At 44.8% G+C, this 25124-nt stretch overlaps 1 protein-coding gene across 1 annotated transcript in view; it reads left to right on the top strand.

The window, feature by feature from the left end:
* Positions 1 to 25124, top strand: part of PIEZO2 (piezo type mechanosensitive ion channel component 2) — a 338761-nt gene that overhangs the window by 229317 nt on the left and 84320 nt on the right. Inside the window, exons 8-17 of the mRNA XM_024763891.1 lie at positions 824 to 986; positions 3628 to 3747; positions 6349 to 6387; positions 7319 to 7457; positions 8040 to 8185; positions 10948 to 11178; positions 11846 to 11969; positions 13430 to 13704; positions 15492 to 15640; positions 17895 to 18068. Coding sequence (XP_024619659.1) covers positions 824 to 986; positions 3628 to 3747; positions 6349 to 6387; positions 7319 to 7457; positions 8040 to 8185; positions 10948 to 11178; positions 11846 to 11969; positions 13430 to 13704; positions 15492 to 15640; positions 17895 to 18068 — 1560 coding nt within the window. The remainder of the gene's footprint in view (positions 1 to 823; positions 987 to 3627; positions 3748 to 6348; positions 6388 to 7318; positions 7458 to 8039; positions 8186 to 10947; positions 11179 to 11845; positions 11970 to 13429; positions 13705 to 15491; positions 15641 to 17894; positions 18069 to 25124) is intronic.

The raw sequence follows: 25124 nt of genomic DNA, 5'->3' as shown, positions 1-25124 counted from the left end.
TTTTTTGTGGTACGCGGGCCTCTCACTGTTGTGGCCTCTCCCGTTGCGGAGCACAGGCTCCAGATGCGCAGGCTCAGTGGTCATGGCTCACGCGCCCAGCTGCTCCGCGGCATGTGGGATCTTCCCAGACCGGGGAACGAACCCGTGTCCCCTGCATCGGCAGGCGGACTCTCAACCACTGCGCCACCAGGGAAGCCCCAACAATATAATTTTAAGGCTGTGAAAAAATCAAATTGTCCATAAATAAAATTGGACAGAAATATGTCTTACAGAAACTCTAGTATATAATATCTGGCTTTTATGACTGAATCAGAACCGTGTCCAATTTTAATACTTGCCCAATAATATCAACACTAACTGAATAGCTAGTGCTAGATCCCACCAAAAACAAAGTATGTGCTCATTTAGCTGGACTTAGTAATGTGTTACTACATACCTGACACTTCAATAGTGCAGGGTTTTTATAGGGCTGATTGACAATTCAAATATACATTTCTAATAGGTGTGCAAGGATTTAGTATTAGCTAGATTTTTGAACCAGGGTAAAAACCATCTGGGTAATGCTGGCATGAATTTTATACACACACTAACACACAAGTGTATGATTTTAGGATGCATATATTATGTGTATATTTTATATATATACACACAGATACTATTTAAAGATGTAGTTATATATACAGAAGAGTAATGAAGTATTTAGAGTGGGATGGATCCACCTAGGACTAGCTCATGAACGTGTTAAAACCAGCTGTTTGTGTTCTGTTGACTGGACCCAGATCTTTGTTGCATCTGCTTAATATTTTTCTTTGTTTTGAAACAGGTTGTTTGGTATCAAATCAGTCATTCAAACAGACTGTTCCAGCACGTGGAAGATCATAGCAAACCCAGACCTGTCATGGTACCACCATGCCAACCCCATCATCCTGCTGGTGATGTACTACACGCTGGCCACTCTAATCCGAATCTGGCTACAGGAGCCCCTTGTAAGGATCAAAGGTTTTCATGGTCTTGTCTGCAAAGTAGCCTGGAAACTCCAGGGGAAAGTGTTCATTCCTATCGACTGCTGGCTAATTAGTACTATATGCCAAAATAACTATAGTGTTCTTATTATAGTATTTTGCTTCTGCCAAGAGTTCTAACTGAATACAGATACTATCAGGACAAAGACCAGCTTCCCTATGTTAGCATCACCCCTGGCTGCTCAGATGGTCCGTGGTGAGGGGAGTGGAAGCGTCGTTTGTATTGAGCACTTACTAAATGCCAGGCCACGTGCTAGGTTGTTTACATACATTATCTCATTCAATCCCCTGCATAACTCTCAAGAATAGGTATTGTACCCATCTTAGAGATGAGGAAAACGAGGTTCGAGAGGTAAATCACACACTTACCAAATAGTAAATATTGGATTCAAGCCTACATTTGCCAACAAAGCTAGGGTCTCTATGACGACACACCCTGTTACCACGGCGACTGGAGTTTCCTAAATCTTCTCAAACCTCCAACCTCTGATGGTGCCGTGGGGATGTCCTCGCTCTCAGTGGTGCCATAACCCCCGGGGGCCCCACCACGGGGCAGGGCTGAGGACTGGGTTGTTCCCTATGGGATTATTAGTAGAATATGGCACTTTGGGAACAGGACCAGGGTGGCTTGTGGCCTCTCTCTTTTCCCTTTCTGTGACAGGAAACGCCAGTCTGCTTTTGCTTCCCCTAAATGACCCTGAGAAGCTCAGCTGTAAGGCAGCTGATCCGCACACAGGGAGGCAGGTGGTGTAGACGGGGCTGCCGCATTTCACCTCATGGCCACGTGCTGGGGAGCAGAGCTCACATTAGACACCAGCCTGGCGCCTCTGATGCAGTCCCTCCAGCTCGGGGGCCCTGGTGCCCTGCCCGCCTCCCCTCTTTGTCTGCTCATCCAGGCTCCATCCACGCGGTCAGCTGGCTAGGCAACCAGTGTTTATCAAGAGCTAGCGTCTCAGACACTGGCCTGGGGCTGGGGGTAGAGCATCGGCCCAGGTGTGAGACTCCGCTCTGGGGGACTGTACATTGTACAAGAGGAAAAGCAGCCCCCAAAGACGTGAGCAGGCCCAAGTCGGCACAGTGAAACCCTGGGAGGTGTGTTCCATCCATCCCAGCGGAAGTGCCTCCTGCAGGAAGGGGGTCTGCCCACCTCCCTCCTGTGAGAGGGCCACACAGGCGTGCTTGTTTGCAGGGGCCTCACGACTCACTTCTCTCTTGGACCCAGTGATGGCAGTGACGTGGTGACAGAATGCTCTAAGGGCTCCTGGAGAAGCCCAATTACCTTCTGTTACCTTTTCCTCCAAGTCTCTTCTAAGATATGAGTGTGCCAGTAAAACCCCTTAAAGTGGTACTGTGTTCACTTCTGCCACAAACACACAGATGTGGATATGCACACATAAAACTGTGCAAAAGAAATTAAAATATCTCACGGAAACTATTTCTGAACAATGTCTTAACCAACGACGGAAATGACTTTAAGGCCTTCGGGCTCACAAGAGTTCCAGGTGCCCTTGGCTTTTTCTGTGGTGTGTCAGGCAGGAGCTTGTGCACAGGTGCTGCTGGGCTGTTACAGCCCCTCAGGCCCAGGAGACACTTGGCCTCCTTAGCCACGGGCCCTCTGGGGTGGACAGTCCACGTTCCAGGCCACACAGTTCACAGCAGGTCACAAACCACAGCGTCTGCGGGTGTGTGTGGAGAACAGGGCCTAATTCACAACAGCATCGACCCTCAGGGGTCTGTATTTTAAGTGGGGCTGGGACACGGGACTTTCTCACTGAGGTGCTGATGGAGGGCAGGTGCCTGGTTCTATCATGGCTCCAGGTGGCCTGGCACATTTCATGGAAAATGTGAGTTCTGTGGTAAAAGTCTACGGTATATGTTTGAGAAAGAGAGAGAGAAGCAGGTATCTGGAGGTGAATGTAACACACGGGCTCCCCGGGGCATCTGGGGCTCCCCGTGGGTGCTCTGTGTGCACTGGGCCCCGGGAATTGGGCAGTGGCACTACGTGCCCTCCCTCTGCCCCCATATCAACATGTGTTAGTGCCCTTTTATGGGGCGTCTTTGTTGGGAACCATCCTCAACCACCAAGTGCGTTCTGATCCTTTTTTTCTCTCTATCAACTCTCCTACTGTCTGATTCAGGCCAAGGTCCCATTAGGCAAGGCAGCGGTGTTATGCATCAGCTCTCTTTTTGCTTAATATTGAGTGTAAGCTCTAGATGAGTCTGCTTTTAGTAAATGTCTTCTTCATTAAAGATTCCCGTGGCTGAGTTCCACAGTCAGGTGTGACTTTTGTGAACCCAGCCCAGCCCCTTCCTCCTGCAGGTTAGAATACACACAGGAGGCTCGGTGACATAACGTGAGCGCCTGTTCCTGTATTTCATGGGGCTTAGCAGGGAACAGGAACAAGCGATACTGCTGTGCTTCGCGTTCACAGGGTGGCATTTTGGCCATCTTTGAAAGTGTCTGGATAAAAGCCCATGTAGTGTATGCGTTACTTTACAAAATCATCACATGGGGGTAGAGATGGGCAGCTGTGTCTGGTCTCCCAGGCCGCTGAGGGGCTGCTCCGGGGAGCAGGGCTGTCCTGTGGGTTATTCTGTGTCTCAGGTGCAGGAAGAGAGGACCAAGGAAGAGGACAGAGCCCTGGCCTGCAGCCCCGTCCCCGTCACAGCCGAGAGGAGGCGGAGCCTGTGGTACGCGACCCACTACCCCACGGATGAGAGAAAAGTAAGCCGCAAGGAAAGGGGTTTCTCGTGTATTTTGCTGCTTTTTATTATATTGCTGAATTCAGGTCACGTGAGTCCACCTGCAAACCCAGATTGCTCAGTTTACGGGAGCCATTTGATGAGGAAGTCTTAGTGCCCAACATCTGTTCAGAGAAGGGAAGCCAGTGCTTCGAAAGGAAACCCCAGGCTCCATCAGACCCAGACTTTTATCGTTCAGTGCTTCTCCCTGAAGTCTCTTAACCCTAGAAAGAGAGTGTTCTTAATTAAAAAAAACAATTTTGTATTTAAAACAAACAAAAAACAAGAAAGCGACCCCTTGGCCCTGGGCGGTAACAGCTTGGGTGGTGGGATGCACTGCAGAGAGTAACTCCCTGTGTCGGGGTGGCTGCTGCAGTGACGATGACTGCTCACATGGCCTTCGGGACACCGGCCAGTCTGTGTGGACGTGAAGAGCGCAGCCTCTCGCTGTGTCGGGGCCGCAGTGTGGATGCCAGGGATGGGAGCACAGCTGTGTGATTCTTCATCTTTTCACCATTTGTTCACTATTTTCAACACAACCCAGCCACTGACTTGTTAAAATGGCCCATTTGCAATGTGGTGAAGACAGATACAATTCTCAGACGGGGTCAGCACTTTGCTTCCCAGCACGTTTGGGAATCGAGGAGCAGATTCTCTGATTGACTTGGTGGAAGAGTTTCTCTAAGACACGTGGTCCTAGTTGATGCCTGACTGTCATGGACTAAGAGACAGGGAAACAATGAATGAACTTCTCAGGGAGCTGGCAGCCATGTGGAACAGACGTGGTGCCCGGAGACCTCTGGGGTTTCCGGGGGCCCTTTCCTCCCATCACACGTGTCAGACTGTCCTGCCATGTCACTAAGCCAGAGAGACAGCACAGCAGTTTCCAAAATGAGGTCTGTGGGCCATCCCTGGGGATTCCTGGGACCCTTGCCAGGATCCACAGGCTCGAAACTGTTTTTGTAATAATACTTAAGACATTCGCCTTTGGACTATGTTGACAATTGCTCTGATGGTACAAAAGCACCAACCAAGGCAGCAGCACGAACCCCCGCAGCCGTGGTTGTGTCCTTGGAAAACAAAGCAGAAAGGCCAGTTCCACTTAAGAATATTCTTGATGAACCAGGAACAGTCATTGCTTCTTTTAAATCTCAGCCTTGAGGCACATACCTTTTTAATATTCTGAGTGGCATAAGGGGAGACCCCCCTGAAGTGCTGACCCCTCGAGGAGGAGAAGCACTTGGCAGGTAAGCGGCCCAGGTCGACGTGCAAGAACAGCTGACAGACAGTTTGGGGTGGCTCAGGAATGGACATTCAGCAGTTACTGGAAAGTGAATGGAGTGGTCCATCGCTTCAAGGCGAACAACTGACAGCATTTGTTGCCAGTGATAAAATGAGAACTTTTAGTGAAAATTAGAATATTGGAAGACTCGGATTTTGTGCAGTACAGCGTGTCAGTATTCAGTGGAGCTGTCTAATCCCTAAAGCACATCACCAGCACGTGCGGTCACAACGTGTGTAGGTAAAGGACCCGATCCGGGTGCAGGATCCTCCAGGGGCTTTACTGATTCCACACACAGCTCACCTTCGGTTACTTGCCCATCTTGAGTTTGGGAGAGGGTCCAAGGAGAGGATCCACAGTCTAGATGGACTCCTGAGATACTTCTTTCTTTTCCGACTGCATCGGTGGGTGAAGCCAGAGTTCCTTTAACTACTTCAACCAAAACAATACATCACAGCAGATTGAATGTGCAAACAGACATGAGAACCCAGCTGTCTTCTTTTGAGCCAGACATTAAAGATACTCAAAAGTGTAAAACAACACCACTCTTTTCACTATTTTTAAAAAATACAGCTATTTGAATAAAATTATTTATGTGAACAAGTTTTTTTCCAATTTTTAATGAATTAACAAGTGAATAGTTTTAATGCCTCAATAGATACTGATGGATACTGATGGATAGGACCTGCATAAATAAAAACTCTTTGGGACCTTCAGTGATTTTTAAGGAAGTGAATGAGTTCCGACCCAAAAAAGTGGGAGAACCTTTAGCTCAGCAGACGCTTGTTACTGGGGGGAGCCCCAAACCCCTAGCACTAATAGAGCTAAAAGGCATAATTGTGTCATAATTCTTTTGTTGCAGACAATACACAAATCTTGATCCCAGCCCGCACTGCACATCAAATTTTCTTTATTATGAAACTTCAATTTCTTGAAAAGTCAGTACTTTCAGAATTCTGCAGACGTCTCAAAGGGTCCTAGGAATATAAAACCAAGCAGCTAACTCTATTAGAACAAAACACTTGAAAAAACGTAATCAGCTCTTTTGTAGTCATGTGGTTAATGAGTGCTTACTGACTGTCGTGATTAAAAGTTAACATCGGAAACTGGAAAGGGTTATAAAAACAACACCCTCCAGCTGCGTTATTCATGCCTTTGTATTTTGCATGGCAATTTTAACACACTGGCATCCAGCTAGTTGAAGGGATGGGTATGTGTGTAGTACAACTTTATAGCTGTGTATAAACATCGTGATGCTTTCAGCTCACATATTAACATGCTGTCCTGCATTGCTTTTTGCAGCTTTTATCCATGACTCAAGATGACTACAAACCATCTGATGTTAGTATATCCTTAGAATTCTCATTTTTGCGCGTGTCAGTGATGTAAAAGGGACATAAATGGAATTAGCCCCTCTGAGTGTATTTTAGTGGTCTATAAAATTTCCATACATTTTAAAATAATTTTTTTGCAGAAATTGTATCTGGTTTATTGCTGTTAAAACACTGACTCATAAAACATGAGCTCGCGTATAAACATATAAAATGTTTTTAAACTTTTAAAAAGCCACAGTGGAGGGTTTGCCTGTTCCATGATTTGAGTAAGAAGTCTTGCATGTCCATGGACACACATATGTATGTGTGCGTGTATATGTTTATATGTATATGCGTAAATGAAAAATTGTAAAGCTAAAGAGACAGAAAAAAAGCAGGAAATTGTATTTAGTGTACAGAGTGCTGCAACATGGGAATTGCAAGCTGCAGCATCAGGTAGAGACCTGTGGGGTTGCTGTCTAACCTGAGAATCTGCTAAGTCCTGGGAGCCGCGCAGGGTGTGGGGCAGGCAGGGGGGCCCGGGCAGTGCTCGGGCTGCAGGCCGGGACCCAGGCGAGTCTGGAGTTCCTGTAGCTGGAGGATGGCTGGGGGGAGGGGCCGTGAGCTGAGGCTGGAGAGGAGACAAGAGCAGGTCCTGAAGCCTCAGCATCCTTTCCAGGCTTCACACTTCATAGCGAGGACGGAGAGGGGGGCACGGCCTGGGGTGCAGCAGAGGTGGGCAAGGTCAGGTTTACCTTGTCCTGTGATGGCTCTGTGGGGTGTAGGTTTGGAGGGGGTGAGCAAGACTGTCTTGCTAGTGGGCATCACTGCCGACAATGCTCGGCCCCTCATCGGCTCTGCACCATCCCGTGTGCCCACCTACCAGAAGGGAAGGAGGCAGGTCTGCACTGGAAACCAGAGCTGCCGTCACAACTGCTTTTGCCCCGCCTCCCCGGCAGAGCCTGTTGGTGACTGTGAATGGCAACCCTGTGGATTACCACACCATCCACCCCAGCCTTCCCCTGGAGAACGGCCCCGCCAAGGCCGACCTGTACTCCACCCCACAGTACCGCTGGGAGCCCGCCGCCGACTCCCCGGGTAAGGAGCCGGGATCTGTCTTTGGTTTATCCTCCTGCCGGAGCTCTGTCTTTGATTTATCCTTCATTGGATTTGGTTCTTTTTCCTTTTTCTTTTCTAGCAGAGGTTGCTTCCTTCCATGGTCAGTCTGATGAAGCTCATTTCCTTAACTTCTGCCTAGATTTTGCCCCTCCATCTTGCTCTGTGTGTTCTGTCCTTGGGTACAAAATAAGTGGCCTAATTGGGGTAAACTTTGAAAAATAAAAGGTAAAAAATTATTTTAAACAAGTCAACTTGTTTCTAGTGTTAAACCTACGTGCATATGTGTGTTTTACTCTTTCTGTAATTGGATTGCATAATCACGGCCAATAGTTTTGCTGGTTAGTGGATGATGTCTTCAGAAAGAGCTCTTTTCGTCTAATAAGAAAACCAAGAGCCCCAAAACTTGGATGAGGCCTTTCTCCCTTTTCTCTCAGTTTATTGTGTTGAAAGAAAGCTGCCTGTTACTGTAGATGACAAATACGTGCTCTGTACTGCTTGGGACGTTTATGTGAAATTCACATATTTGCATAGATTTTTATATAAAATAATCTGTCCCTCTAGAAAAGAAGGAGGGAGAAGATGAGAATGAAGAATTTGAGGAGGAGAAGGCCTATGAGGAGGAAAGGAGTGTCAAAGTCCATGCCATGGTCTCTGTGTTCCAGTTCATCATGAAGCAGAGTTACATCTGCGCCCTTATCGCTATGATGGTGCGTGCCCGTGAGAACCCTTAACTTCTGCCTGTATTCTGCCCCTATATCTTGCTCTGTGTCCTGTCCTTGGGCACAAAATTAGTGCTGGAGGGATGGACGGTGCTTGCACCCCGCTGGCTCCAAGCCCCACCACCTCCTCCCGCCAGCACCGATGTCTTCATCTTCCCAATATCTTGGCAGAGAATGGTTGCTTATGGTAATTTCTAATGGGCCCTTTATATTATAGATTTCAAAACCATGTCCTCTGTGCTAGCTAGCCTCCTTCTAAATATTAATACCTTTCTCTCAAATTAGCCTAAGTCAGACTGTCCCCTATTTTGCCGATTTTAAAGGACGTATGAGTAGTTTTTCTAAGTGGCATTGAAGGTGTTCGCGATTAACAAAGGCCACTTTTATTTCTTTCAGATAATGAGGGTTATAGTCACAGCTTGTCTTAGATTTGAGACTTTATTCCATTTGAGCTGCAACAAATGTTTACCGATCTAAGCATCAAGCACCAAGTCCCCGAGGGCTTCTTCTGGTTGTGAGCTCTCAGTTTACCTGCATTCCTGCTCACCGCTAGGAACATGCTCCATCTCCAGCATCAGAGCTTCAGAAATCGTCCTTGGGACCAGAGACAGGATATAAAAGAAGGCCAATTTCTGCTCTTCCTAAAAACAAATTTTACTGGGAAAGCTAATTTATTTTGAGAAACTTATTTAACACAAAAGTCTTCAAATTTTGTGGCCAGTAGTGAGATCCCATGGACACCGTAAATGATAAAAAAAAGAAAATATTCTATAATTCTAGGGGAAAAAATCACCTAAAGACAGTTTCCCTAGGCTCTCAGTCCAGATGTCTCCTGAGAAAACCTGTTTGCACATCAGCTTCAGCTTCTGCAAGGACCATGGCCATGGCTGAGAGCATTGGGAACAGAAATCTCCTCGAAATTAAAGATGGCTCTTTTGGGAACTGCAAACTCTGTTCTCTAAATAATATGAATTCTGTGCTCTCTGGGTACTTTTGGCACTTTATAGGTCAATCCCTAATTTACACTACAGCAAAACTCTATTTGAAAACATCAGATAATTCAGATTCTGAACTCAAAAGAGTATACGTTTCTTTTTCTGTCTCTAAAAAGAAGCCAGAGAAGTTGGTTTCTTTATGTAAAGAAATAGAGCTTAAAAAAAAAGAAAAACTTGAAATACACATTGAGTTCCTCAGTAGAAAAGAAATCTATCGTAAAAACAACACAGGAGAGCAGACGTCTTGTTAAAGACGTGCTCTCGTCTGGTGCCATTTCACTTGTTTTCACAGAGCCACAATATTAATGCTTTAAAAGTGCCTGTCTTCCGTGGAAGTTCCCCCGTGGCAGCAGACTTTTAATCACAGACAGAAAGGAGCACGGTCTGTTAGAACGATAGATGTCTTTATTCAAAAACACAAAGCGAAATCCTCACAATTTCTTTTTCTCCCTCTTTCACCCAAACAAGGATAATGTACAGGGGGGAAAATATGCTGGAATTATAATATCTGCGAAGATTACTTTCTTCGGTCCTCCACAAAAAAATGGCCAGGTCAGATCTGAATTTCATCCTGGGATGAAGGCATTAAATATTACCGACCTTTGATAACACTATTTCCAAGGAATGCTATCTTCATGAAAATAATTCAGACTTGGTAATCGTTGTCAGTCACTCACTTAATCTTACTAAAAGCAATTTTAATTTCCAGTTTATAATTACCATATGTTTTAACCAACAGTTTTAAATAACTCTACATTTAAAAAGCTAGCTCTGCTTTCGGACAGATTTGCACATTGCTGCAAGGAAGTATTTGTTCTGTGCTGACTTTATTCATTTATCTTATTTATCTCAATACTTATCTGCTTTCCAGAAGCAAAACAGACTTGTAAAACATTTCAGACTTTACGAATAACTCTTGATAATTCGTGATACTCAAGAATATGACTGATTTCAATTAGCTCCAAATAACAGCTAGAAAATATTTTTAAAGACCTTTTCACAGAAATTTGGTATCCGAGATTATGGTATGAGAGGATAGATTTACTGAAGTTAATGGTTCTCATGAGCCTGATTTTCTAGACTGTTCCAGCCACTGCCCTTTGAGATATCTTCTGGATCTGTGGGGGTTTGGTGTGAGTGGAAGATGTCTTGCCTCTTGCAGGGCAGAAGGGGAGGCCAGCCTCTCCATTAACCTGGCTTTACTGTTTGCGGTGTGCGGACACCTAACACTCTACCTCCTCCTGGAGATTCCCTGGTTTCTATCATGTCTGTCTTCCCGGCGGGTCTGCTAAGGGTGACCCCTGAAGCCAGCTTGTGTGCTGACCCTGTGGTCCCTGCAGCTCCTGTTTCTGAGCCCAGCTTGGCCACACTCACCCAGCACCCTGAAAAAATAGCCGACCCCAAGCTGGTTTGGAAGAATAAAGGAGAAAGCACTTACGGTTGCTTCTCATTCTGCAAAGCAGGGTGAAAAGGAAGACATTTGGGGCTGGAGGGCAAAGGACGTGGAGTGAAGCCCCCTGCCCGACCTTCTTCCTTCCAGGAAGTCGAGGGCAAGTGCTAGCTCACAGAGGCAGCCTTTCTCCTCGCTGTGTCCCCTGCCGCAGCTGGGATGTCCCTCCACGATTTCACCACAACACCCTCCCTCCATAGTGTGAATGTTACTGACCTTTTCCTGCTAGATAACGTCTAACTTAGCAGGGTGGGGCCCGTACGTTGTATTGACCGTCACCGTTTTCTCCTCCTTCCTTCCTGGAGGCGTGGAGCATCACGTACCACAGCTGGCTGACGTTCGTGCTGCTGATCTGGTCCTGCACTCTTTGGATGATTCGCAACAGAAGGAAATATGCCATGATCAGCTCTCCATTCATGGTTGTCTACGGAAATCTCCTGCTCATATTACAGTACATATGGAGTTTTGAACTCCCTGAAATTAAAAAGGTCCCAGGATTTTTAGAAAAGAAAGAGCCAGGGGAACTTGCCTCAAAGGTAAGTGAAGAGCAAAGCAAGAAAACAAAGCATTCAGACAAAACCACAGTAATCAAAACAAATACATCCAAGCAAAAAAGTACAAAAATACGTTCCAAATATTTGCTGCTGCTTGAAATCATAATGTTTTTCCTAGCCCTCAGGAAAATGTTAATATAAACGTGTGGGCACTCAGAACAATTCCCCCTTCAGCTTTGGGAGAAGAATGGGAATATTAAGGGGTTCTATTTGCTGGCAAGAAATGTTCTTTCCCATCTGTGGAATTCTTCAAAATAAGGACCACTGCAGAAGCAACAGGGATCGTGGCAGAAATACATCATCTTCTGATACTTGTGCTGATGTCAGGGAAGGATGGGAAGTCAAGGGCTAGCACCTTGAAGGGGACCACTGGTCCAAGTTGGTTTCCAGCCCAGATTGTCCTGTGCAGCTTCCCGGGGCATCCCAGGCATGAATGCACCGTGGCACTGGACGGCATGCCAGCATCCTCGGGAAAGGAGATTTAAAAGCCAGTGACTTTCAGCTGAAATCAAGTGGGTGCCTGACTCTATCTCAAGTGGAAAGGTTCATGTAATTGCTCCCACTGAAATGCAGAGGAGGCGTAGTAGTTGTTGAAATAGGCTTATGCTTCAAAGGCTTGATGCTCGTGTTCCTAATTCTCTCCTTTCAGATCCTTTTCACCATCACGTTTTGGCTGTTGCTGAGACAGCACCTCACAGAGCAAAAAGCTCTCCAAGAAAAGGAAGCTCTTCTGTCTGAGGTCAAAATCGGAAGTCAGGAAAATGAAGAAAAAGGTAATTAGTGCGTGAGGTGTGTGACGGGAGGAAGGGCCCCTGAGGACATCCAGGGGGCTCTGCTCCAGACCAGAGGGAGGACAGGTGTAGACGTGAGCAGATAAATGACCGCGTCCCGGGGCTAAGTCCCCGTCCATAGGAGCTTCAGAGACCCTGTGTCATTTGATCCTCACGTAAGTGACTCCCACTTCAGGGAAGAGAAACTGAAGCTCAGGGAAGTGCACTGGGTTCTCCACGGTCACATTTACTGAGTGTTAGTACCAAGAAAGTGACTCAAATCTTCCAAATTCGAATCCTCTTCTTTTCAAAAACGAATATACCACAAAGTCAAAAATAGAATCTGATGTTTTGACGATCGATCACCTCTGTAGTTTTAGACCTGCTGTATGGGTAAAATGAGAGCCTCTCACTCCCTACCTGCCTGGATGTACCAATAAATATCATTTAATGTTAGTAGAACGGCTTGGAGACCACTAGTGATGTGTGTAGCCTTGTCTGAAAAGGATGCCATAAAGGTTCACAGAGGTTGGGCTGGTAACCTTAAGACTAACCCGGTAAGGAGGAGAAAACCAACACACACCAACTCATCCTTTTCTTATAGTTTCTCGTTTAGACCTAACCATGGAGTTACTTTTCAGCAACAAAAGTCTATAAGATTTGAATCTTGACTCTTTGACTTTGGATGTGTCTGTTAATAGAGTGATTAAATTCACCAGTTACTTTATATAAAGAATAGTTCATTTAAGATCAGCAGTTGCTCTGACCTCTCACCTCACTTGCATTCCCCTCACTCTGTGGATCTCCTGGTCATTTGAATCCATTATTTAGATGTATTTAATAGGTTGCCTTAGTAACACAAAAATGAGTCATATATTAGCATATTTTAAAGTAAGACCAAATATAAGCTTTGCATTGCAGTGCATAAAACTATTTTAAACTTAGGTAAATTACAATTCTTCTTCAATTCTAATTTAAATTAAATGATATTTGGCTTTAACTCTTACTTTCTTAGTTCTCTAAAAGCATACTTTTGGTTAAGATTATTACCATTAACCCAAATCCAGTAAAATACTGCTAGGATTGTCTGGAGTCATGTTAACAGTTGGAATTTGAAGTTGTCGTAGTCGTTTTTATTTGTGTTATTGTCGCCTATGTATTTTTCCTCGACCCTACAGTACTTACAGCAGGATATTACAAGTGAAATAGGTGTTATAAAAAGATTAGTATAAAAGTATTACCAAATGTATTTCTTTAAAACTATATTTCAAGAAGTTTAGGAAAATGGACTATAATTAGTTCCATAAATTCTGCCTTGTTTATTAGAACCATCTAAAATTATTTAACTCATATGGTAGTGCATGAAATGCGTGCGCTGTGTGGCACTCCCAATCACACTGGTCAGAGTGTGGTTCCAGTCCGGGGACCAGCTCCATTGAACGGCATGGGCTTCTCTTTTGAAGATGACGAACAGGACATACAGGTGGATGGGGAGGCCCAGGAGAAGAAGGAAGAAGAGGAGGCAAAGGAGGAGAAGCAGGAGCGGAAGAAGGAGGAGGAGGAGGAGGATGAGCAGGACATCATGAAGGTGCTGGGTAACCTGGTGGTGGCCTTGTTCATCAAGTACTGGATCTACGTCTGTGGAGGCATGTTCTTCTTTGTCAGCTTCGAGGGTAAAATCGTGATGTACAAGATCATCTACATGGTGCTCTTCCTGTTCTGTGTGGCCCTGTATCAGGTGGGTACACAGCTGTCCCTGTTTTTCAGTCCTCACATCTGTCCAGGAACATACGTGAGCTTCTTTCGACAAGACTCTAAGTTACTGTGACCTCGTGAAAACATCGTGTAAAGGGGTCGATGAGATTCAGACATTACACACTAGGAATCCTAAAATGAGAAGTAGCTCCCTTCGGCTTGTGCACTGATTTTAAATGTTAGGTTCTTAAAATGGTGGAGAAGTGGTTAGAGTGGGCATCCTTGTCTTGTTCCTGGTCTTAGAAATGTCCATCAACAGAGAAATGGATAAAGAAGATGTGGTACATATACACAATAGAATATTACTCAGCCATAAAAAAAGAACGAAATAATGCCATTTGCAGCAACATGGATGGACCTGGAGATTACCATACTAAGTGAAGTGAGTCAGACAGACAAAGATAAGTACCCTATGATATCACTTACATGTGGAATCTAAAATACCACACAAATGAACTTATTTACAAAACAGAAACAGACCCACAGACATAGAGAACAAACTTATGGTTACCAAAGGGGAGGGGGGAGGGATAAATTAGGAGTTTGGTATTAACAGATACACACTGCTATATATAAAATAGATAAACAAGGACCTACGGTATAGCGCAGGGCACTATACCCAGTATTTTGTAATGACATATAAAAGAAAAGAATCTGAAAAAAAAAATGTATAGCTAAATCACTTTGCTGTACACCTGAAACCTATACAACATTGTAAATCAACTATACTTCAATAAATAAAATAAACACGACAAAACTGAAGAAAAACAAATGCACGTGTAAAATGAAGTCAGAAAAAATTCATAAGTTTTTCAAAAATTATTAATTAAAAAAAGAAGTCTGTATCATTAGATTACACTTTTGAATAGTTGTGTAAAAACCGTGGCTGGATAATCTACAATACTGGATAATATTCGGTTCATTTGTATTTCAGAGTTTGGCATCAGAAGATCACGCGCATGTGCGTGTGTGTCTGTGTGTGTTTACAAATGTATGTATAATGCATTGAGTGCTTTAGTATTTCATTAATTAGAATATATGAAGTGTTATATTGAAATGAGTTAGCCTGTCCACAGATGGCGTGTAACTGATGTTGGGTGGGAACCCGATGACGTACACAAGTGTAACAGGAAACGTTCCTGCCGGCGACCGAGAGAACAAGTAAAGCAACCTCGATTAACAAGAGTCGATTACCTGTGGAGATGAAAGGGTCTCAGCTGAGGTCAATCACACTTTGAAATGCCTTTTGAAATTCCGGGTAGATGTTCTCTAATGAAAACCCACAGGTTTTTGGTAAAGAGGGATGCCTCCTCTCTGTGGGGGTTCCACATTTGTATCCATATGGCATCACCCTGAATTTCAAAACGGAGAACATTTCCCCAGCCGTGACCACAAGGACAGAATATACCTCCCTGAAAGCCTCCCGTAGACCAGAGATAGACCAGACATCATGCCGAAATAAACATTATTAATGATGATGATATAAACATCATTATTTCATCCTCAGAACAACTGGAAAGTAAGTACTCTTGAGGAGGAAACAAGCTCAGGGTAGCAGCTTTGCCCAAAGACACAGCTCACAGCTTCTGGTGGAACCGGATTCCAATCCACAGCCACCCAACCCTACGAGGAACAGAGCCTCAAAAACTAAATATGAGCTTGCCTTTGTTTTCAAACATTTGTAAATGGAATCACCTGTCTTCTTTGAATAAAGCGGGTGTCTTTGTGAGTTTTCCTCTGACCGCTTTTTTTTTCTTATTTGTTGTTCAGGTGCACTATGAGTGGTGGAGACGGATCCTGAAATACTTCTGGATGTCGGTGGTTATCTACACGATGCTGGTGCTGATCTTTATATACACATATCAGTTTGAAAACTTCCCGGGCCTGTGGCAAAACATGACTGGATTGAAAAAAGAAAAGTAAGTAATTGTGGTGGACAGCGGGATGGAAAATGACAAACAGCGTGAAGTTGTGAATGTGTGTCGTTCAGAACATCTTTCTGGGAGGTTTTAGTAAAACATGACATCATCACTGGCTATAAGTTCCTCCAGAACTTATAGCCAGTGATGGCTATAAGTTCTAGAAGAATGGTACAGATGAACCGGTTTGCAGGGCAGAAATTGAGACACAGATGTAGAGAACAAACGTATGGACACCAAGGGGGGAAAGTGACGGGGTGGGGGTGGGGGTGGGATGAATTGGGAGATTGGGATGGACATATATACACCAATATGTATAAAATGGATAACTAATAAGAACCAGCTGTATAAAAAGATGAATTAAATAAAATTAAAAAAAAAAATAAATAAAGGTTCCTCCAGAAGAGGACTCAGGTCTTGGTCATTTGGGGTTCTCATGACCTTGCCCTGAGCTTTTAGCACATAGTAGGTACTCAATAAATATCAACTGAAAAGTGAATTTTCCGCCCATTATTAATGAAATGGCATTTTCTAGTGTCGGTTTCATGTGAAGCACGCCTGCCTGGTTCCTCACTGTCATGCTTCCTCCTTTCTTAGCTGGAGCCCAGTTCCTCATCAGTAGGTTCATAAGGTAACACATCAGCCTCTCCTCACTGATGGAGCAGGTGCTAAGCTCTAAGGAGTAGTTGGTGCCACAGGAAAAGTGCTCAGAGACTAGTGATGATGAAATCTTTCTTGTGCATGAAATAGATAGGAGTCTAGGCTTTTCTAATTTTCTTCTGTAAACTTCTGAAGTTCGTTTAGAAATCCCACCAGAACTGGGCATAGAGCTGAGTATCCTGAGGTGGCCAAGAGGAAAGTTTAAAAGGAGGGTTCACCGTGTAGCTAGACTAATATATCTTTAAGTCAATTCAGCAAATATTTCTTGAGTGCCTCCCCTGGGCCAGACACTCTTCTGTACCTGAAGATGCAACAGGAAGCAAGAGAGACAGAGTCTGAGCCCTGTGGAGTTTGTAGTCCAGGAGAGGAGACAAACCAAAAACCTACGTAGTGTACAAACAAATCAACTGCGACACGTCTGTGAAGGAAACAGAAACAGGTTGAGGTACTGAAGAATGGGGGACAGTAACTAGAGATGGAATAGTCAGGGCAGGCTTCCCTGAGGAGGCGTCATTTTTTCTTTTGGCTGCGCCACGCAGCATGCAGGATCTTAGTTCCCCGAGCAGGGACTGAACCCACGCCCTCGGCAGTGAAAGCGCCGAATCTTAACCACTGGACAGCCAGGGAAGTCCCTGAGGAGGTGTCATTTTAAACTCCTGAAGAATAGGAAAGAGCTTGTCTTTGGAAAAGTGTGTGAGTTGGGAGCTGGGAGGTGGACGAACATTCCAGAAAAAGAGAGCAGCAAATGCAAAGGGCCTGAGGCAGGGCAGACTTTGGGGTGTGTGTGTGTGTGTGTGTGTGTGTGTGTGTGTGTGTGTGTGTGTGTAAAGTCAGGAAGGCTGGGCTGTGGGGAGCAAGGGGAGAAGTGGGAAAGGTCAGCTAGGCACCCGGAGGTGCAGGGCTTGTAGGTAATGATGGTTTGCATCTCATTCATGGTGAAATTTCTAAAAGTCTTTAAAGCACCCTTGACTGGCTGAGGAAAAAGTGATGTGTGTGGAGGCCAAGGATAGACACTGGGGCTTCCCTGGTGGCGCAGTGGTTGAGAGTCCGCCTGCCGATGCAGGGGACACGGGTTCGGGAGGATCCCACATGCCGCGGAGCGGTTGGGCCCGTGAGCCATGGCCGCTGAGCCTGCTCGTCCGGAGCCTGGGCTTCGCAACAGGAGAGGCCACGGCAGTGAGAGGCCCGCGTACCGAAAAAAAAAAAAAAAAAAAGAATAGACACAGCAGCACGGTCAGCCAGCAGCGGGGGGATCCTGCGAGTGAGGATGGTGGCTCCACCTAGAATAGGAGGTGCTAGAAATGAAAACGAGGACAGATTCAAGGGTCGAAGGGATGCAGATGGTGGGGACCGGAAGGCAAAGAAAGCGTCGGGGGAACGCCCTGATTGGGGCGTCTTGCACGAGGTAGACGGTTGTGCCAGTGAAGAGCAGGGTGGGGAGAGAGGGGTGGAGAACAGCTCAGCTGCTTCAGGAAATGGGGAAATCGAGAATGCTGTCTTGAAAACACTCAATATGAAATCACTGTGAAACAGCCAACTTCCAGTAGACGTTCGGGTAGGAGAGCCCACAGGGGAAAGCCGTTTTGTTTTGCAGGCTGGAGGACCTTGGCTTGAAACAGTTCACGGTGGCTGAGCTGTTCACGCGCATATTCATCCCCACATCCTTCTTGCTGGTGTGCATCCTGCACCTGCACTACTTCCACGACCGCTTCCTGGAACTCACGGACCTGAAGTCCATTCCCAGCAAGGAAGACAGCACCATCTACAGGTGAGCCCGTGCAGGAAGCTCCAAGAAGGCAGCCTGGACCCTCCCAACCATCTCGCTTAGAATCTCAGCCCTGAACTTGCCATGAGTATCAGCCTGTAAGTGGGGAAAAAAAATGAGAAAAAAATGCGGAATATTTGACGGCGCTTTGTGAAACAGTTGGTAGTGATTTATGATGGTTCATGCAGTGATCTTGACAGGCACGTGAATTAGTTCAGAGTAGCTGTGTAGACTGGAATTCCTTAGCGGTGGTGATGTGGCTTTTGTGTCCAGGCTGGTGAGGTGTTTTTAGAACATTTACAGAATCTGGCTAATTCGGAGGATGAGTTTTCTGTCGCACTAACAGGCAGAGAAGAAGTCGCTGTGAGTGAGAGCGTAGTGCAGAATTCTACCTTCCGTCTTGGAAGGGGAGAACCTTGGCTAAAAGGAGAGAATCTGCCATCTACGAGTAACCAGAATAAGATTTAAGGAAAGAAAGCGAAGGCAGTGTTTTCTTCCATCAGCTCCCTGCTGTGGTCTGCCCATCAATAAACATAAATTGTTTACAAGTAGCAGATGGATCTGGCTCTCCCTGGCCATGTGTGCTGAAGCCACGGTGGGTCATCACACATGCCTAGATCTGCTCCATCACGGGGAAATTACAAGCACTCGTCTAATGAACCTTGATACTGATTTTCCTCTCTGCTTCACATAATAGCCTGTGATTCAGTTCCTGGAAAAACACTTGTTAAGTAAATAAGGGAGCAAAGTGCTGTATTCAAAGGAGCACAGATGCCACAGTTGAAAATTCCCCTTAGCTCTTTTTCAAGGGAAACAACGTGTCCATCCAGAGAAGATGCAGCAGTATCTCATCACGCACAGTTTATGAAATATCAGGCTGTCTGTGTTGTGCTGTGCTAAGGAGTGGAATTATGGGAAACTGAACTTGTTGCACAGAGTCCCTGTTAAGTATGTAGAACCTGATTTAATTATGTAGGTTCTGGAGAAGGACAGCAGCCTATGTCAAGATGTGTTCTCCCTGTTCGCTCTGGTGTCCTGCCAGCCCATAACCCCCTCGCCTGGCAGGACAGGGAAGGAGGCCAAGCAGTCTGTTCAGTCTGAGACTGGAGCTGGCCCTCCTCTGGCCGCAGCTCAGCCTGAGCACCCCCCTTAACTGTTGCTTTTCCAAGAAAATGTAAAAGGGCGAGGCGAGAGTATATAATGGCAGCCACCTGAATGGTTTAGGAATGCAGGATTTCATTTTTGGTTCTGTGAAAAGCAGTTTTCTAGAAACTCGAGGAGTTCAAAGGACTCACTCAAGTTCGGTGTTTTGGGATTTCATGCAAGAGTTTCATGTAAAAGTCCCCCAAGTTTCAACGTGGAACGTAAGATACGTATCCCATCTTTTTCGCAGCTCTTTTCCATTGTAGTATTTTCCTTACTGGCAATTTTCACCTCACGGTAGTTTTAGTCCCTAGAACACTAGTAAATGGCTACATTAAAATCAAAATGATGAAGAAAAACATATTTTTGGAGTCGAGATTGACTGTCCCGCTTTGCCTTCTCTGTTCCTGCCCGCTTAGTAGATGCTGGGGGAAAAAAAAAAAAAAACTCCCAAATTGGGAATAATCAATGCATTTTGTCCCTTAAAGTGATTCCAGTCCTGTTGTTTCTGTGAATAGCCAACTGTCCTTTTTCCTGTTTTGCTGTCGTTTTTGTGGTTTGTGTAGGCCCTGTAGGCAAATGTCACTTGTGTCTGAAGCAGAATTCATTGTGTTTAGCCTTCCACAATTTATAAAGTTAGCATTATGAAAGTGTTTTATGATGTACCTTATGTGAAACTATTATTAGTTCTAGGTAGGCATCCTCAGGAATATCATTTCCCTTATATACTGATAAAATATATAACATAATCACAATGTAATTATTATATAATATATACTTAATAAGGTACTAAGTATCCACTCCGTATTTAAATGTCCGTCACTGCAGTTTGTCCATAATTTGTTTTAGAAAGTACTGTGATGCATATAGAAATAGAATGAGTTTTTTCTGTCTTCAGTTTTAGAACACCTCAGAAAACAGTATGTTGAATATGGACATTTAGGAGGATTTTCTTCTTTTAATTCTGGGGAAGGAGCAAGAATTAATGTTTTCCGTGGTATTTTATCTGATAAATGCGTTCTGGACATGTAAACCTTACAGATTACTGACAAGGTGTGTGACGGCGGGGGAGGGAGGGAGAGACTGTTACCGTCCGGCGATTTCCCGACTCTGATTTCTCTGCTGCCGAATCTCGCTGTCTGGACCCTCCTCCGGTGCATGAAGCATGTCGGTGACACATGTGGTGGTGCAGAGCTTACGGGACATCAGCTCCTCCTCTCTGGCTAACACTCTCCTCTTTCTCTCTCCAACTGTCCCCCGCTGCCACCGCCTGCTTCCTTGTGCCCCCGCGTAGCCATGCCAAGGTCAATGGGCGCGTGTATCTGATAATAAATAGGTGGGTACCTCAACGTTTTCTCTCTCGGTTTCCTTTTTGTTAATGGTCTCCGGGGGTGTTAAACGCTCCATTAGCTTGTAAGTGGAAAATGGCATCGTCAGACAGTGGGCGTGGCCTGCAGGTGCACTGGATGTCTTTTGCAAACCCAGCCATTCGGCGTTTGGACCGAACGGTGCTGCCGAGAGGACTTGGAGGTGGCCGCGGGTCTTCAGCTGGCCCTCGGCGTTGGCCTGGCTCAGCCGTGAGCCCCACTGACGTCACCCTTGGTAGCGCTGGTTCCCGGCTAGCCTGCGAGCCCACCTCCCTCTTGAACACGTGATGGAGAGTTCAGCTCAAGAACCAGCTCCTCCACAGAGCGGAACTGCCCTTGCTCTGAATTCCCGGGGCACTTTCTCATCGCTGTCCCCCGACACTGGCCTTCAGCCCCTATCTGTCTGGCTGTCTTGTCTCCCCTGCTCGAGGCCTCCACCCCGCAGGCCCGGAGTCCCTGTAAAATCCATCTCACTTACCGTGGAGGCTTAACCATTAGTGGACCCTCAGTAGATATTCCTGAATGAAGTGACAATGGTCACAACAATCTATGGTTAAGAGAAAATTAAAGCATCAGTTTCTTCAAATATACGTCTACTTGAAAGAGCAACGTATTGAAGGACGGTATTTTACATGACCCAACTTCACAATATATTTGCTTTCTGCCAAAAAGGCAAAGCTGGGCAGTACCTTAGAAGCATATCACCCAGCTGGGGAGATAAGCCATGCAGGTAACCACACATAATAAAGAGTGAGCTTTGACATGTGCCGTGTGTAGAGTTATCCTCAAGTGCCCTAAGAGTTCAGAGAAAAGAGCCTTTGGGGTCTAATTTACCAAAACTCTTCTTACTTTATCAAGTAGGTGAATTAAAATGCCCGCTCCCATAACTTCATGCCATTAGTAATCAAGTCAGTAATTTAGGTAATAGAAACATGTATTTTGCAAGAAATCCACTTAACAAAATAACCCTGGGAAAGATTTGTTGGTTTTCTAGTCGTTATCTTAAGTAACATCCCAAGGCTGACAACCAAATAGCAAACCCTAGGAGGCAGAACTTCTAGAAGGAGGTGTAAAAACTTAGCGCATTGTGTGCAGATCTCTGCAGAAGAGGAAGGAGGCCGGGCTTGCTCCCTTTGGGGCCAGTTTTGTGGACAGCCTGAGAGAGAAAAGTCAACCTCAGGTTTTTAGCTGCCAGGAAGAGAAGTAAGACAGAGACTCGAACCAGAAATCTCGAGCAGCTGCATCAATCTTATCCCTCTAAACATAAGGAAGCGTAATCTCTGTCTCTCTGCCTCAGTGCTTCTCATAAAGTATTGACCATTTGCTTTAAGAGGAGGTGGCTGGAGCACCCAAGAGGTCAGGAATTGGTTTGATGGGCTCTGATGGCTGATACACTTGGCCTACCGTATCCGCGGGTTCTGCATGCATGGATTCAACCAATTACAGATCAAAAATATGTGAAAAGAAAAAAAATTCCAGAAGGTTCCCCAAAGCAAAACTTGAATTTGCTGTGAGCAAGCTACTATTTACATGGCATTCACATAGTATTAGGCATTGTAAGTCATCTAGAGATGATTTAAAGTATACAGGAGGATGTGCGTGGGTTATATGAAAATACTACACCATTTTATATAAGGGACTTGAGCATCCGTGGATTTTGGTATCTTCAGGGGTCCTGGAACCACTCCACCATGGATACTGAGGGACGACTCTACAAGTTTTGGTCCCCTTTGTCCCCGACTTTTCTCTTGAGAGAAAGCCTGTACCCATTAACCCAAGTCACAAGGCCAGTGAATTCACTCAGGAGTTCTTAGAATGATCTAGATGCAAAGTCATCTAAAATAATTTAAAACTTGAAGCATTCCACCATTAGGTCAGTCTTCTTTCCAGTGGAATCTCTCATTTTTCTCTGAATGCTAACATTTTAAGAAAGGCCAGAGCTCTGCCTTAAGGGACACGTGACCTAACAAACCCGTCCCGCTCTGGACAATGTGTGCCTCTGAAAGGCTGCACGTGAAGTGTGTCCAATGATAGGGTGAACCTTTATTTAAGTAAATAAGCTTTCTATCTCCCAAAATTTATTTCTGTACGCTCAATGCTGTTTTATAAGGAGAATAATGTGTTTGTAAACATGAGTTCCAATGAAAGAGGGGACATAGCTACATTTGACTTCTGCGTCGATTACAATTTAGACTTGACCTTACGAGGTGTGAGGTGGCGGGTGTGTTTAGGACAGTGGGTGACTGGTAAAATTTTGATGATGTGAAAAATTGCAGGAAGTTCCAGCTGAGTCTGTAAACAGACTGATTTAGAAGATTTTAACAGGAGTAATGATTATTTCTCCCACGTATACACAAACCAGAGCCATTATACCCAATCTTGTCTAGTAGATTATTTTTGGAGGAATTACTACCACACAGAGTTAAGATGTGACATTAAATTGAATTAAATTAAATCAACTGCTCATCTTTGAATACAGTTTTCTCAAAGTGCTTAGGAGTTCCAGAATATAATCTTAAAGAGTTTTAAAACTTCTACTTTAAATATTACTTATAAATAGTACACATTTGCAAGAAAGTTCCTTTTTTCTAATAGTCTAATGAATGGGTTGAGTGCAGTTTACCTTGGAGTAGTTATAAATAAATAGAATTTAGGCCTTAGGGGATTTTACCGTAGTAGAATTTCCATTTTCTTTATTGGAAAGTAGCTTAATATGTGGCTTTTCAAAGCCAACTCCTAGTACAGACTTAAACCTCTTCAGCTCTCCATAATTTGTTTCTTTGGTTTCAAATTAGAATGCCTCTCCAGTGTATAGAATTCACTCAGCAAACACTCAGGGAATGATAGTGTACACCAAGCAAAGGGAGGCGAGCAGAGTGAGACTGGATTTCTGTCCTCAAGGAGAGAATAAAATGATGTGGACACAAATTGAGAAATGCACACATTGACTTACAGAGCTGCGGAAGCATGAAAGAGAGAGGGTGGGTGAATAAACAGACAAAAGTCACCTGCTCTGTTGGAATGCAAGAGGAGAGAACCGTCGTGGCTAAGAAATAGTCAGAGGATTAAGCTCAGAGCTTGGATCATCATAAAAGCAAGACCAGAGTTACAGGCGAGGTCAAGAAAATGCAGAAGAGAAGGAAATGGGCTCCCTGAGGGGAAAGACAGGCAAAAGGGTGGGATTTAAGGAAGCTGGGGCGGGGTCCGGGAGAATCTGGTTCATCAGCTGGTCGGTTTGGATCCCAAAGTGGAAATCATCCACCAGTGATGGGATAATCCACACGTGAGGATCAGCAGAGAATTACAAGGATCCTAAGTTCCTTTGCTGGAAGTTTCAGGGAATGTTTTTTTCACTAGAGGGTGGTTTTTAATTTAGTCTTTGAAAAATCAGGATCCCTTTTTAAAGTTAGTTAGGGAGAGGTACGTATCTAAGTTCAGGTACACAGGCTTTCCTGGGGAATCGACACAGCCGTCCATGACAGCAAAGGGGCAGCCAGTTCTGCCTCGACCCTGCCCTGGGCAGTCGGACCCCAGCCCTGCAGCAACCCACCCGATCTGGCCACATGGCGGAGGGAGGTGATGGTGGCCATAAGAGGCCCTGGGCATTGAGACTATCAGAGACAGATTCTCGAGGGAGAAATGTTTGCACTGTTCTCTGAATGGCCATTTTAACACACAAGCCATTAAGGAATATGCTGATGACAGAATTAGAGTCCAAACTGAGCGCCCACCCCAGCAACCTGTGCTATGTGGTCCCACACGAAGGTGTGTCCTGATTCTGCCTCTTCCTTAGCATGAATTGATGATGCGGATTATCAAAAAGTATATGCAAATCTGTCGTTAGCAGATGGTTCTTTACTCTAAAAACGTGCCTGTGTACTAAGCACCGTGTTAAGCACTTAACGGAAATCACTTCCATTTTCACAGCATCCCAGGAAGTAGGCACTGTTATTCCATTTCACAGATCAGCAAACTGAGATTTAAAAGGCACGGCAAATATATACTGGGTTGGCCAAACAGTTTGTTCGGGTTTTTCAGTAACATCGGAAAAACCCCAATGAACTTAATGATTTAAAATTGAAGCTATATATATACACACACACATGTATAACTGAATCACTTCGTTGTACACCTGAATCTAACGCAACATTGTAAATCAAATATATTTTAATTAAAAATTTTAAAAAATAAAATAAAAGACATGGTAAGGAACTTTGTCAAGTCCTCTCGCTAGTAAGATGTCTAGTTGAGGCTTGAATCTAAGTCGTTCTGATTCCAAAGAGCATGCTTTTAACATTGTTCTGGATTGCCTCAGAAAAAATGCTATGAGAAAAATGAGAAAAAATTGAAAGTCGAAAGGATTCACACAAGTGTCTTTTTAAAACAGAAACTCCAACCATGCATTGAAAATACTTTCATCTGTACTCATTTTACGCACGCAAATTTTCTCGGTGAAATTTCAGATGGCAAACGCCTAGGCTGGTAAATTATAGCCTGATACACGCTTCCCCTTTTGTCTTTTCTTTCTTTCTTTTTTTTTTTTTTTTTT

Source organism: Neophocaena asiaeorientalis, unplaced genomic scaffold (genome assembly GCF_003031525.2).
Source record: "Neophocaena asiaeorientalis asiaeorientalis breed wild unplaced genomic scaffold, Neophocaena_asiaeorientalis_V1.1 scaffold110, whole genome shotgun sequence".
NCBI classification, from domain to species: domain Eukaryota; kingdom Metazoa; phylum Chordata; class Mammalia; order Artiodactyla; family Phocoenidae; genus Neophocaena; species Neophocaena asiaeorientalis.
This window is presented reverse-complemented; position numbering and strand designations above follow the sequence as displayed.